Source organism: Crocodylus siamensis, chromosome 2 (assembly GCF_052110815.1).
Source record: "Crocodylus siamensis isolate JL-2025a chromosome 2, ASM5211081v1, whole genome shotgun sequence".
NCBI classification, from domain to species: Eukaryota; Metazoa; Chordata; order Crocodylia; family Crocodylidae; genus Crocodylus; species Crocodylus siamensis.
Window position 1 is genome coordinate 19,064,461 of NC_143396.1, and position 13,452 is coordinate 19,077,912.

General features: G+C 44.2%; 1 protein-coding gene across 1 annotated transcript in view; it reads left to right on the forward strand.

The window, feature by feature from the left end:
• Positions 1–13,452, forward strand: part of CFAP99 (cilia and flagella associated protein 99) — a 102,970-nt gene that overhangs the window by 48,526 nt on the left and 40,992 nt on the right. Inside the window, exons 6-7 of the mRNA XM_090035436.1 lie at positions 1,183–1,357; positions 10,617–10,697. Of these exons, the coding sequence (XP_089891562.1) occupies positions 1,183–1,357; positions 10,617–10,697 (256 nt within the window). The remainder of the gene's footprint in view (positions 1–1,182; positions 1,358–10,616; positions 10,698–13,452) is intronic.

Genomic DNA, 13,452 nt, shown 5'->3' on the forward strand with positions numbered 1-13,452 from the left:
CTGCATCAAGGGGCTTGTATGGGTAACCATCAGTTGAAGCAAGTCAGCAGCTTCAAATGTTTTAAATGTATTTTTGCTTTTAGTCTCCCTGAAATTAATGGAGGAATTCCACCACCTTCAGTGGGGTTTGGTTTACTGCCAGAAGTCCATGATTGGCATTAGTCCAGAATTATAGCACAATCTAAGATTCTGCAGCCCATTTTCCACTGTCATTGGGAGAACTGAATCATGGGAGTAAAACTCCATTACACTTCCCTTCTCTAACATAAGCATTTCAGGAACACAGCAGGACATAATTTTCCTGTTGATTTGAGTAGCTGTGGACACATCAAAGGTTTGCATTCTGTTGTTATAGAGGTGCTATAAAACAGAGAAAAACTGGTGAAGAATGCACAAAGATAATGGTATCTGGTGAACTTCTTATAGAAAGAAGGCAAGGGATAAATTGTTTTTCACTGCATTGAGGCTGTTAGGGTTTTCAAATTAATGCACTCTTGCATAATTCAGTGCCTGAGTAATTGCATGTAAGATAGTAATGCTTGCTGCAGATATTTGTCCCTGAGCTTTGAAAGTTTTGATCTTCATATAGGCCAAAATAAATCCAAAAAACCTAAACTATAGTGTATGTCACCTTTTTCTTTTATGGATTCCTTTATACACATAAATTATTTGTCTTCCTAGTTTTTGATAAAATGAAATTATGCTGTGCCACTGATATGTTAACTCTGTCAGACAGACAAAACAGTATTACTTAGACCACTGTTTGTCTTTATTCTTTTTCTTTGTACCTACTTTACTTATGATAACCATCTCTGTTGACTTACTGTCTGACACTGTTGCAAAATGAGCTTGCAGTGTGTTTGCTTAATCTGCAAAAATTACAGTTATTTCACTTCTAGTGTTTCAAAATAGATAATTTAAATAAAATAATAATAAAATTACAGTTATTTCACTGCTAGTTCTGTCAAGAACTAAGGTAATATTTTCATTTGAGAGCCACAGCCTGTGAAACTAAGTCATGGTACAAATGAGTGTAATCAATTCAGTTAAAAGGGAATCAACAGAACTGTCAAATTATTATAGTATTTGTCTCAATGCCACCATTGGATATTGTACGATTATGGAATGATATAAGAAAAAACAGGAAAATGAGGTTTAAAAATCTTTTTTTTTCATTTAAAGATGGCAGCCAAAAATACAGCAATTGATTGAGCAACTTGCTGATAAGCTAGATAATCATGTTACCACTGTAAAGTCTTCAACAGTCACTGAACCAAAGGAGTTTAATTTGACCATTCCCAAGCCACGGGCCATTCCAATACCTGAGCCAATACCATTACAGGAGAGGACTCAACCTGTAAGTGTTTTTACGCTCTTGAGATTGTTAAACTGTATGTGTTCATATATGCACTTAAGCATTTAATTAAATTAACAGGTTTTTTCTGTAGTTATTTGAATTTAAGATTTGAAGAAAGCCTACTAAAGTTGATAGAACAACAAGAAAAATGGGTCTGATGCCTACCTAGAGTTATGGAGGAAAACCATTTGTAGGGAATATTTCGTTGCTGTTATTGGGTGTTTTCTGAGATTCTGCCCTACAGCAAGACAAAAGGAAAGCAAAAAGGTAGCTTGTACAGCAGCAGTTCCCAATGTTGGGGTTGTGATCCCGTTTGGGGTTGCAATGATAAAAAATGGGGTCATGCACTGCCAGGGAGGGAGGCATGGGAGGAAAGTTACTCCAAGATTTGTGCATGGGATGGGGGTAGATGTGGGCTTCCTGCTGCAGGCCTGGGTCTCCCTGCCCTGCTGCCCTCGTCCTAGGGCCTCCGCAGCCCAGTAGGGAGGACATGGTATGGGAGGGTAGGGAGGCTCGGTGCCATTGCTGCCAACCGTGCAACAGCGGAGCACATGGTTCTGAACCACTGCTGACAGGCAGGCAGGGGGCACCTTGTCGTGGCAGTGGCAATGAGACCCCGCTACCCTCCCGCACTGGGTCCTCCCCTCCGGGCTGCAGAAGCCCCAGAGGAGGGCAGCAATGCAGGGAGCCAGGAGCCCACAGCGAGCAGCCCACATCCTCCCTGCTCACCAGTGGGCTGTGCTCTGGCCATGCTGCCCATGGGGGGAGAGAGAAGAGGGGAACTGGGCTCTGTGCTCTGCTCTGGCTGCAGTAACTGCCATCTGCCGTGGGTGGGGGGCTCAGGTCCTCCTTGCAGGGGCAGGGCACTGCAGGCCCTGGCTCTGGTCCCATAGCCCTGGCCCACCAGCAGGGCTGGGGGCTGCAGGTTGTAAGCAAGGGGCACTGGCAGGACCAGGAGTGTAGGATGGGGAGTGATGGGCATCTGGGGGAGTGGGAGGGCTGCAGGTTGGGAGTGAGGGGCCAGCCTGAGGAAATGGGGTTGTTCTGAGGAAAAGTTTGGGAAGCACTGTCTTACAGGTCACAAACAAACATTCATTTCTAGCAGCAAGAAATTTCCACCACTAGAAATCTTTCTAAGAGACGGAGCATGCAAGCGTTCAGCCTACCTCTCCCCGGCTCTCAATGCCATCACCAAATCATGGTGATCCACATCTGGGGAAGGGGTAGGAAGCAGTGGCTGCTCCATTCCTGCTAGTCCCTAGGGAGAGAGGAGCACCTGGGAAAGACTCACCAGACCTTCCCCAGATTGGAGTCTGGGGAATGTGTGGGGAACAGCCTCCTCCATTCTGCTACTGGTCTCAGAGAGCGGAGTGGAGGGGGCAGTGGGAAAAGCCCACAGCCTGTTGCCCAAGCCAGGCAGCCTGCTGCCCCTGTTCCCTCCTGGACCAGCGTGGGAGGCAAAGCTCTGCCCACTCTTCAGACTAGAGACCCTGCTGTGGGTAAACAAGGGGAGCATTACCCTGTTGCTTCTCTCCCCTCCTGGACCAGAAATAGGGGGGAGTGTACGCGCGTTCAGTTTTGCAAGAGAGTGTCTGTCTCAGGGAAGACCTTTCTTCAGGCTGACATCTGGAAGATCTTTCTTCTGGAGGGAGCATGTTTCCTCTTGGAGAAATCAAATGAACACTTGTTCACTCATAGTTTCTGTCAAGAAAGTGGTGATTCTCCTGCTGGAAATATAATGTCTGTATGTAGCCACAGCTGTATGTGCCTTTGGAAAACCTCACGAAAAGCAAGTTTGAGGCAGATGCTGCTCCCAGCCACTTAAATAAGTGGGTTGTTTTTCTTTGGGAAATAATATATAGGTACAGACTAGAAAAGAACCATCACATTGTGACTTTTATAAGAATATATAACTCTGATCGTTCTCCCACTAAAGTAAATGGCAAAGTTCCCAGAAATATCAATGGAAGTAAGATGGCTTCCAGATTTGCAGCTTGTCCTCAAGTGTAAAATTTCATTGCTTACATTGCAAAATTTTCACCTTAATGCTAACATTTAGTATTTAATATATAGTGCTTGCATCCAGAGAACACTAGAGATTTTTCTCTGAGAATCTACCTCTGTTATCTTACTCATGGAAGTAAACACAGTGGGCAAGAATCTAATTTCATTTACACTGCCACAAGTCTTGGGGGATACCATGGACGTTAATGGGGCAGTTTGTTTGGTTAATTCTAACAGGATTTGGACCAAGCTTTCTAACATTTGCTCAATAAAGATTCCATGATTGTTCCTTGTTAGATGTATAAGCAAAGCTGTTCAGGAGCTCCATCTCTGTCTATTATCTACAACTTTTTATTAGCACATTAGTTCTAAATAATATGTGTTGAATGCTCATGGAAATCCTTTCTGTATTTTGGGTGGTTGTGCAATTTAGCAGCAGCACAGGGTAGAGTTAGTGGGACTTCACATTGAAACAACTAAATACTGGGTTCGGAAAAAATGCATTTATGGACTGCTTACTGAGCGCAGAAATGAGTCACGGTTCCGCCAGCTGGGCACCTTTAGGCTGCACTTTTCCTCTTAGAACAATGTTGCCATAATGTACATTCATGTTTTGAAATTCATTTGCATTGCAAGAATTATACTGAACTTTGTTTTAAATTACAAGTCTGCCAAATTGTCAAAGTGTTCACAGGAACCGAATACCGTTGGCACAGTTTGAGCAGATAGCCTGCTACCTTCTGCACTATCTCTGCAAATTTCCCTTCAACCCTGTTAATCACTGCCATTGGTTTATATCACAACCCCATCCAAACTAAAGACTGCTAATTATATTGAATTGTTTAGTCATTTTGCAGACATGGACAAGTCTCCCCCAAAAGCCAAACTGAGACCATGGTATTAATTTATTTTATAAGTTGCATCAGATTTATTTGGCCCCACACAGCCAACCCAGACTGCAGGATAGGGGTGAGAAAAATGTGACCATAGCTTCTGGACAGACTGGTGTATGATGAGAAGTTGTGCATAAATGGATGGCACAGACAGAAATAAGTCCCTTTGTGCTATATCCTGCATGCTGCTGGAAAATCTTGTCCTGCCACCTCATGTGAGGCTACTGGTTGCACAGGAGATCAGTTTCTTGTCATTAGGCTGCCTGGCTTGTATCAGGCTTGGGTGGAATATTGAGGCCAGAGCCAGTAGGAGGCATAGTTGCTGGTGGACTTTGAAACAGTTGTCTGGATTTGTGTGGGAGCGTCTGGACTTTGAGCAGTTGTACAAGCTCTGGCTATGAGTGAGCAATTGCACTTGTGTGGTAAAATTCATTCTTTTGATTCACAGGATTAGAACTTTAGGCCAGTGTGCCACAGTCTCAACCAGGATGCCACAGCCCTTTTAAGAAATGCAGAACTCTCAAACTCTTGGTTCAGAGATGATACCATATATTAGACCAACCAAGGCATAGTAAAAAAATATATATCTTTTTCTGTAAGCTTTTGAGCATGCATGCCCTTCCTCACACTCACGGAAAATTAAAGATGGTACAAAGTCCCCATAGGTAGAAAATAAACTTCATTTTTGCACAAAGGAAGCTGAAGGTGAAAGTCTGTTCCTCTGGGTCCATGAGAGTGTCTTTTGAGATGCTCTTTGATGTGCAGATAAGGCAGGATTCCTTCCCTGGTGGTATCAGATGGCAGAAGGGCAGGGAGGTGTAGAAATCTTTCTTGTTGTTCAGCAATGAAGCTTAAATACAAAATCGGCTAAAATTTGGCATCTTCCATGTTTCAGGGATGTATTTGGTAGCTGTGTTGGGAGACCACATGTTGGGAAACCAACTACATCCCTCAAAAAATGGAAGATGCCAAATTTCAGCCAATTTTTGAACAGATTTCCACCTTATTTTCTACCTGTGAGGACTTTTGTACCATGTTTAATTTTCCCTGAACCTGAGGAAGGGTGTGTGTGCCCTAAAAGCTTACAGAAAAAGATTTTTTTTTGCAATTTTTTAGTTGGTCTAATAAAAGGTATCCTCTCTGAACCAAGAATTCTAGAGTTCTGCATTTCTTTCTGTCTCAGACCAACACAGCTACCAAATACATCCCTGAAACAATCCTTTCGAGGGTGTCATTGAATATTAGACAGGCAAGGACTTCTTAGGGTGATACCTTTTATTGGACAAGATTTTGAATGTAAGACGTTCTCTCTCAGGTCTCTGATTATAGGAAGCTAGGTACAGCAAGTTAAGTACAGCATAAGGAAGGGACTCTGAGAAATTCTGAGGTGTAGCCAACACATAATTAGCAAAAGAGAAGCTGATTACTGGGAGATCAAGGCCTATCAAAATGGGGAACAGGAAGTTTAACTTGCCCTTTTACACGGAGGGCTAAGTTACTGTGGTCTATCTTACACTTACTGTAAGCTAAAAGCATGCAAATGGACACTTGCCATGGAGGGACTGACACTCGGTAAACAACACCCCCCAGCCCCCGCGCCTTTTTACCCTGCAGTAAATATGTCCAAACCTTCAAGGTCTGAGCAGCATAGAGGAGGAAGGGCGATGGCAAGGTTTTTTCCTTGATCTCAGACTGCACTTAAAAAAAGATCTTGTTTAATTTACAGAGTTAATGAAGTCATGACCTCTTGGCCAGAAGATCATAATTTTTTGTCTCCCTCCCTCATCTCTACAACCCTGTCATTCACAAAAGCAGGATCCACAAGGAAAGACTAGTGCTTTAGGTTGGGTTTTCAGAAAACCCAGGGGAGCTTTGTGCCTAACTTTCATTATAACGTTCAACAGGATTTAGAAGCCTATGCCCCTTCGCAAATTTGAAAATACCAGCCATGTCTTACAGTTCTATTTAACCTACTACTTTTATTATTGGGGCTAAATGTGGTTGTGATAATTTTTTGCAATCATTGTATCTTTAGATTCGTCTGAGAAATTGTCATGTAAATAGAAAATACATTCAACCCTGACAAATTGTAACTCCACTGGTTTTGCACTTGGGCCAAATTTAGCATAATCTTCACAGGTTTTTCTTGGCCTTTAACTGTATTTCCATTTATTTTTTAAAATGACAAAACGAATGTAGCTGCCTTGGCCAACAGAAAGGCTTTTGGGTAATGTATTGATAATGTAATTCTTGAACTCTATTTTTTTTTTAACACAAAGAGATTATAGAGGCCCTTAATACAGCAAACATAATAGTAAGCCTTCCCTATCTCACTTGAGTAAGTTTTAAAGAAATACAAATGTTCACTGATAAAGTTCAAAAGTGTTTATTTATACATTGCGTTCTAGGAATTTTCTTCCTCCTTTAGGACTATGGTATTGTCTGGTTGCTATCCAAAATAAGGCATTGCTGTTTGCAAGCGTATGTTAGTGGTAAATAACATTTGTTATTGCCTTAGAAAACATTTCCATGTTCTGTTTTGAAAGACATCCATGCTAAGCCCCTAATGTACTAGCCTATGTTGATGATTGTCGAGAGCTGCATTACTGTAAGGGGCAGTTCTGGGAATGCTTGCATCTCAAGGAGCACACTGGTTTTACAACTCATTAGAACAGGGCCAGCAACCTACAGCCTACAGGACAGATCCAGCCTGCAAAGAGATTTTTTCCAGCTCATGAAGCTGAGGGCAGTGGCATCTCGCAGTACACTTTGCAGCAAGGGGAACCAGCAGCAATCACTGGTAAGGGAAACAGTGATAGTGGCCAAGTCGCACATGGCAGCCTGCCTGAGGACCGAGCTGTGTAAATTCAACCCATCATCATTATTAAAGGGTTACTGACCCCTGCACTAGACGGATACATCCAACTACTCCCTTCTGCCTGCATGCATCTGGTTAGCCTTTCTTAAGGAATAACAATAGAGGGGTACAACAGGACAGATCCTGGGGCAGCCCCTAGTGGCCACGATCCTGCCCTACTCCAGCTCCTTTGTGTACCCTCTCACAGCCTCACCTGCCACGTCTTGATGGAAATGTTCTCTTGTGGAGAGAGGCTGTCCTGGAGTGCTCTTATTGATGATGCCCTAACTTAAATTTAACCTGCTCAGTCCAATCCCAGTCTGCTACCAAAACCTTTCCCAAGTCCTGCCAGCACTGGTCAGGCACACCTTGTTTCCCCAGGAGACCTACCCATGCCTTACAGGCAGTATTCATGGCCCCCAGCCACCCCCATAGTCACACGTGGGCCTCACAGGTATCACTCAGTCACTGTTCTCATGGGGCTTCCCAGCCTTGTCTGTACACTCTGTATCTTGGGCACTACTCTCTTTGTCAGAGCCTCAGCCTTTCTGGCCTTGGCCTCTCTTCTCTCAGTGAGACCCTCAGGTGTGGCCCACAATGTCAGAGTTTGACTCCTTGAATTCAGTCCCACTGCACCCCCTTCCAGTCTGTGATTTGCCAGTCCACAGTCTAAAAAGGTTGGGAACCCCTGACATTGTGTCTCCTGGCATCTGCTGCATGGCCTCCAAATCACCCAGTCCTCTGGTTATGTACATAAAACAAGACACAAACAAACTGTTTACAGCTAAAATCAAACTGCTCTAGGTCACTATCCCCCAGCTCTTTATACTCCCCTCTTGGCTGTCTCCTTCCAGCCCTCTAGAGCAGTGTTTCTCAACCTTTTAAGTAGCAAGTACCCCCTAACTTCTGAAAGAGTTAATAAGTACCCCAACACTCAATTTTCCAGGGGATTTTATATTTACAGACTAATATGTCCTATATGCTGGAAGAAGGGCTTATTTATTGTTTATTTAAGGCCATGATATGACAGATGTCTGATCTGGTGTGGATAGGGTTGCCACCTTTTACACCAAGGGTATACAACTCAAATACATACATGGGCTAGAGATGATGTTGCCCAAAGCTAGGAGGGCTGAACCCAGTGCCGTGCAAAGCATGGCACACCAAATTATTACTGGGGGATTTAAAGTGCCATGAGAGAGAGAGAGTGTTGGGGTACCCACATATCCCCTGCCTGGTTCTCACGTACCCTCAGGGGTACACATACCACAGGTTGAGAAACTATGCTCTAGAGAACCCAAAGTGCCTGCAGGTCTGTCCCCTGTAACCTCTTTCTCCTGGAGCACCTCTGCCTGCAGAGTGCAGGGCTGTACTCCTCACTCCAGCGCAGAGTGCAGGGCTGTACTCCTCAGTCCAGCGCAGGAGCTGAGCTTGTATCCCCTGAGTACCACCTTCCTAGTCCCGTGGCTCCTCCACAACGTGCAGATGTTTCCTCTTAGCCCAGATAAGCCTCCTGCTCCTGCTGCCCTGCTGTTACCTGGCTGCACAGTCCAATAGAGCTAGCCTTTAGCTTGGCTGCTCTTTCCCTCTCGAAGTGATGGGCAGAGGCCCCGGTTACAGGGATCATGGCCCATCCCTCTTAACATCTTTTCTAACCCTCTTGTGATGGGTAGCACCTCGATGGAGCACCAGAAAAAGGCAGTCCACAAAGCACAGTGGCACCTTGGCACTGCCTAGAGATGAGTGGAAAGGAGGCTTCTTTCTCCCTACCTTTTTACTTGCAACGGATTTAGTCACAACTTTGCCTTTAAGTTAGAACAAACTGAAATTTAGTGTTAGACCTTGTAGAAAATGACTTGTCTGAGGTATTTATTCGTCCTCTCCTTCACGTAACTCTGAGGGAATGCAGGGTGTTTGGTGGTTGTTATAAAGGGGAATTGCTGTCAGCCTAGTGCTTGTCACCATGGTATCTGAGTGAAAAATTACATGGTATCTGAGTGCAGAATGAGGCTAGCATCATTTTAAAAACAAAGCTGATTGAAGTGTTTCAATTCCTTAAATTACACACAAGGAATAAGCATGGCAATTTCTGAAGAAGGGAAGGGAACTTCCTGACTTAGAAAAGGGTGGGGGGTGAGTGGCGAGGTGATAAAGCACCTCTGAGGAAGAAAGAGGAAACGCGGACACTGTCTCCAAGCATGACTGTCCGCAACCTCTCTGGGTCCTAGTTTCCTCATAAAATTGCAGTAATACTTCTTGGCTACTATTGAGGAATGGTGGGGGTCTTATTTCATTGTTTGCAAAGCATTTTGAGTCACTAACTTTATAAGCATTTACCATGTGCACAGTGATGTAAATTCGCAAAACCAATGGAGGTCTTGTCCACACTTTGGTGCATGTCATGGCTATCAGGTGCATGACAGTCTAGATGTTTAGAGTTCAAGGAATGTAAAGCCAAAAGGGATCACTTAGTATGACTGCTCCACAGTACAGGGCATAGCATTTTAACGAATAACGAGTAATTGCTGACCCTGGTTGAGCTAGACCATTTTGTAAAAAAGGCATCTACTTCAGCACACATCCTGTCAACTGTTAGGCTATCCTACTCACATAGGGCTATCCTGCCCACATGGGGAAGTGCTTTTCCAAGTCCATTTCCTTTCCCAAGGACACACTATCATTTCAACCCAGAACTCACAAGTAGCAGAGAACAAAGCAATTCCCCTGAACAGAAAAGACTGAAATCCCAAAGAGCCTTGGCCTCAGTCAATGCGGGTCACACCTGTACCTGAAATCTCCTACTGGATCCTGTGACAAACAAGTAAACTGTAGCATAACTGGAGGAGGCATGAGTGGGACAACAGCCCCAGGTGCTGCCTTTATCAAGGCATACAGAAATAACCGACACCACAGCAGCAGCTGACTGCACCTTCGTGATCAGCACCGCAGCAGCCCAGTGCTGCCCCATGCACTGCAGCTACCCCTTCCTCTTCCCCTGACGGTTATACCCCAACACGTCCCAGTATCTCAGTGCTTCTTCAAATCTCTGAGTGATCCTGGGAGATTCTCCATCCCCAAATAACTCTACCCCACAAGGAGCACACTTCACCAGTGAATATTGTGAGACCAGAGGTGTTCGTAGGAGGCCTGCGGGCCTATTTCTGCATTTGGCCAGTTGATCCCTTCCTTCTCATCTTCTGGGAAGCAGAGGCCAGGTCTTTCCCTTTGGCCTTTTTGTGGCAGTGATGGATTTCTTTTTTCTCTTCTGTCTGGCTAGGGCCAAGAAGGCAGAATTGGAAAGCCTGGCCAGCTCCAGGCAAATAGAGGTGTTTATAGCTAAACATCACCTTTTAGTTGCTGGCAGTAACAGAAAAGCAATCAGCATTTCTCAAAATAACTGTTGTAACTTTACATTAAAGATAATTCTTTCTCCACAAAGTCTCATTGCTTTTGTTGTTCAGTCCTTTGTGCCCTTTATTACAGAGATTATTGCTTTCTAATATAGGTTCCTCAGAGCACCTACAAACCTCCAAAGGAAAAACGGCATCTAGAGGAAATCAAACGCCAAAACCGCCAAAAAGCAGAAGTAAGTGCAATGGGATCTCCTAGTAATCCTTCCTTCCTCCATCCACATGCTGTAAGACTCATTGCAGTTATTATGGCTGTAGGGTACTGTCCAGGGCAATCTTGCTTCTGCAGCTGCTGACCCAGGTACCCTGCCCTGAAGCCATGAAGGTCCCTCTTTCTAAAAATCAGTCTCTTCCCTCACTCAAACTCTGTCTTCTCTATTCTGTTTTAAGCTCTCTGGAGCAGAGAGTTTCCTCCCTAATACAAAAACGAGCTATAATATTAGGAATGCTGCTATTTTGAATGAAACCATGGCATAATGTGGCTGGTCAATGTTGGCCTTTCACTGGGTTGGAATCATTCACTTATTGTAACCTCAGCGCTCAGTTTTGCCCAATGACTGAATCAACTTTGTGAAGGCACCCAGGGCATGGAGATGTCACAGAAGCTCCCACATGCTTCCTACCTCACTAACAACTCTCACCTTCCACCCAGGCCTGGCTGCTGTGCTAAGGCAGTACTGAAGGGAAAGTGTTGTGATGATCCATTTGGAGATACTCCACACTGCTTCTCCTCTGCCCCTGCCTTAGGAAGCTACTTCCCACTGCTCCTACTTTCCCCATCACAAGGGTCAAAGCTATTTTCCTTACTTATGTAGTGAAGCCTATGTGGGTTTTCCTACCATACATTTTTGCTTTTCCTATCTCCATTAGGGGAAGAAGAGGTGCTGTTCCTCTGAGCCCTGCTTGCCTTCTTCAGCCATGTGGCAGGGGAATCAGTACTAGGGTGATTTTCCTGGCTCTGTGGAGAGAAACATCCCTCGGAGAAAAGCTGCTCCTTCATTTCCACTGCAGATATTTGATGCATTGCCTAACAATTACAGCTTAGAAGCCAATGTTACAGTTTTGTGTGTGCTCCCTGAGACAAATAGAGAGCATCCCCAAGTACTGGCTCCCCTGCCGTGCATGATGTTGCCTAGACCTGGGAACTTCTCCCCAGAGAGGGCTATGAGAGGAAGAATTTGGTATGAATGTACCAACCAGAAGAACATGTGGTAGAAGGGCAGGCTTGTGGGGGAGGCCTGGGAAGTACCCTCACACAAGCAAACACTTGGTTACATGCATTGATACTGATTTTGAAATAAATCCTGGTAAATAAGTTAGCTCCTATTAGATTTAAGGCAGATTGCTGTTGTCTACTTCTTGGAAGAAATTAATTACATACCAACTCCCACTCTCTTCTCCCCAAACTGCAATCGCTGTATGCAGGTGTTATATAAAAGTTATGTGATTGAACGTTGTTTTATCTGTATGTTTCCACCTCCACTCTACCAGTGCCTTGCTCTAGTTTTGCTGCCTGGTACAAAACAATTCATCATTGTATTGGCCTCTCTGTGTCCTTGTGTAAGATGCATTTGGTTCTTTTCCCAAGCCGTAGTACATGCTGAACTGCCCATGTTGTTTCTTTAGGGCAAGCTTTCCCTTTGTCCTTCCTTTTGCTGCCCCATTTAATTACTGGGCTCTTGGTGTTTCTTTAAGAGACTTCACTTTCCAGTAACATTGCTTTATTTCGTACCCTTTTGTCATTTCTGCATTGTACAGAACGTGCCTCTGTATCTGCATGCCAACTTGTGTTCCAATCCCACTACATGGAGGGATTGGAAAGAGAAAGACGCAAAGCACAGTATCAGTATTGTCAAAAATCCATGATAACTGTAAAATCACTTAACTAGCAGCCACATTCCCTAGCAAAGCAAATGTGTGAATGCAAGCAACACAAAGCAGAGCCACAGCCAAAAGTGAAGCTGCAATAGCAGCAAATTTTGTCGCCTCTAAAGTGGCATAAAAGGCATCCAAAGCATTCATAAAGGTCAGTTACCAGACTATTCACTAAATGAGCTGTAATTGTGGTTCCTGAAAAGAAAAATGCCTTCAGAAACGTTGCTTGTTCCTAAGTAGAGTTGCAAATATAATAGCTGACATTGACAGTAACATGTGTCAGCAACTGTAGAAAAGGGTGAAAGCATCAGAGGCTTCTTTCTGTACATTTTATGATAGTGCTGGTGCCACACACCCAGCTACTGTCCAGCTTAACATCAGCACTCTGAAAGCCAATTCTTCCTAGGCTGCAATTTACAAAGAAAATGGAATTGTCCAAAGACTAGCAAAATGGGGCACTTAGTAAAAGAAGGAACAACTCATTTATATGCTTCATGGAGCAGTCTAGACTCTAGACCTTTCTTCAGCCTCCACACTCCTCAAGAGCAGAAAATCATTTTGCTTGTCACGTGAACACAAATCTGGTAATTAGGTGTCACCGGTAATGATGAGGCTCTCCATTGAAGTTTTTCTGTGAGCTTTGCATGGGCAGACCCTTACACTGGAGCTCTGTACAGAGGTCCACAAAAGTGGAGTTCGTTACAGAATCAGGGGTTTAAAGCATGTCTTTGACCAAGGGTGAAAATTCATGTAAATGGTAATTCCAGACTCCATCCAGTGAAAGCAGAGTAATAGAATAATAGAAAATTAGGGTTGGAAAGGACCTCAGGAGGTCACATCTAGTCCAACCCCCTGCTCAAAGCAGGACCATCCCCTACTAGATCATTCCAGCCAGGACTTTGTTGAGTAGGGCCTTAAAAACCTCCGAGAATGGAGATCCCACCACCTCTCTAGGTAACCCATTTTAGTGCTTTATCACCCTCCTAGTGAGAGACTTTTTCCTAATATCCAGCCTAAACCTCCCTTGCTGCAACTTGAGACCATTGCTCCTTGTTT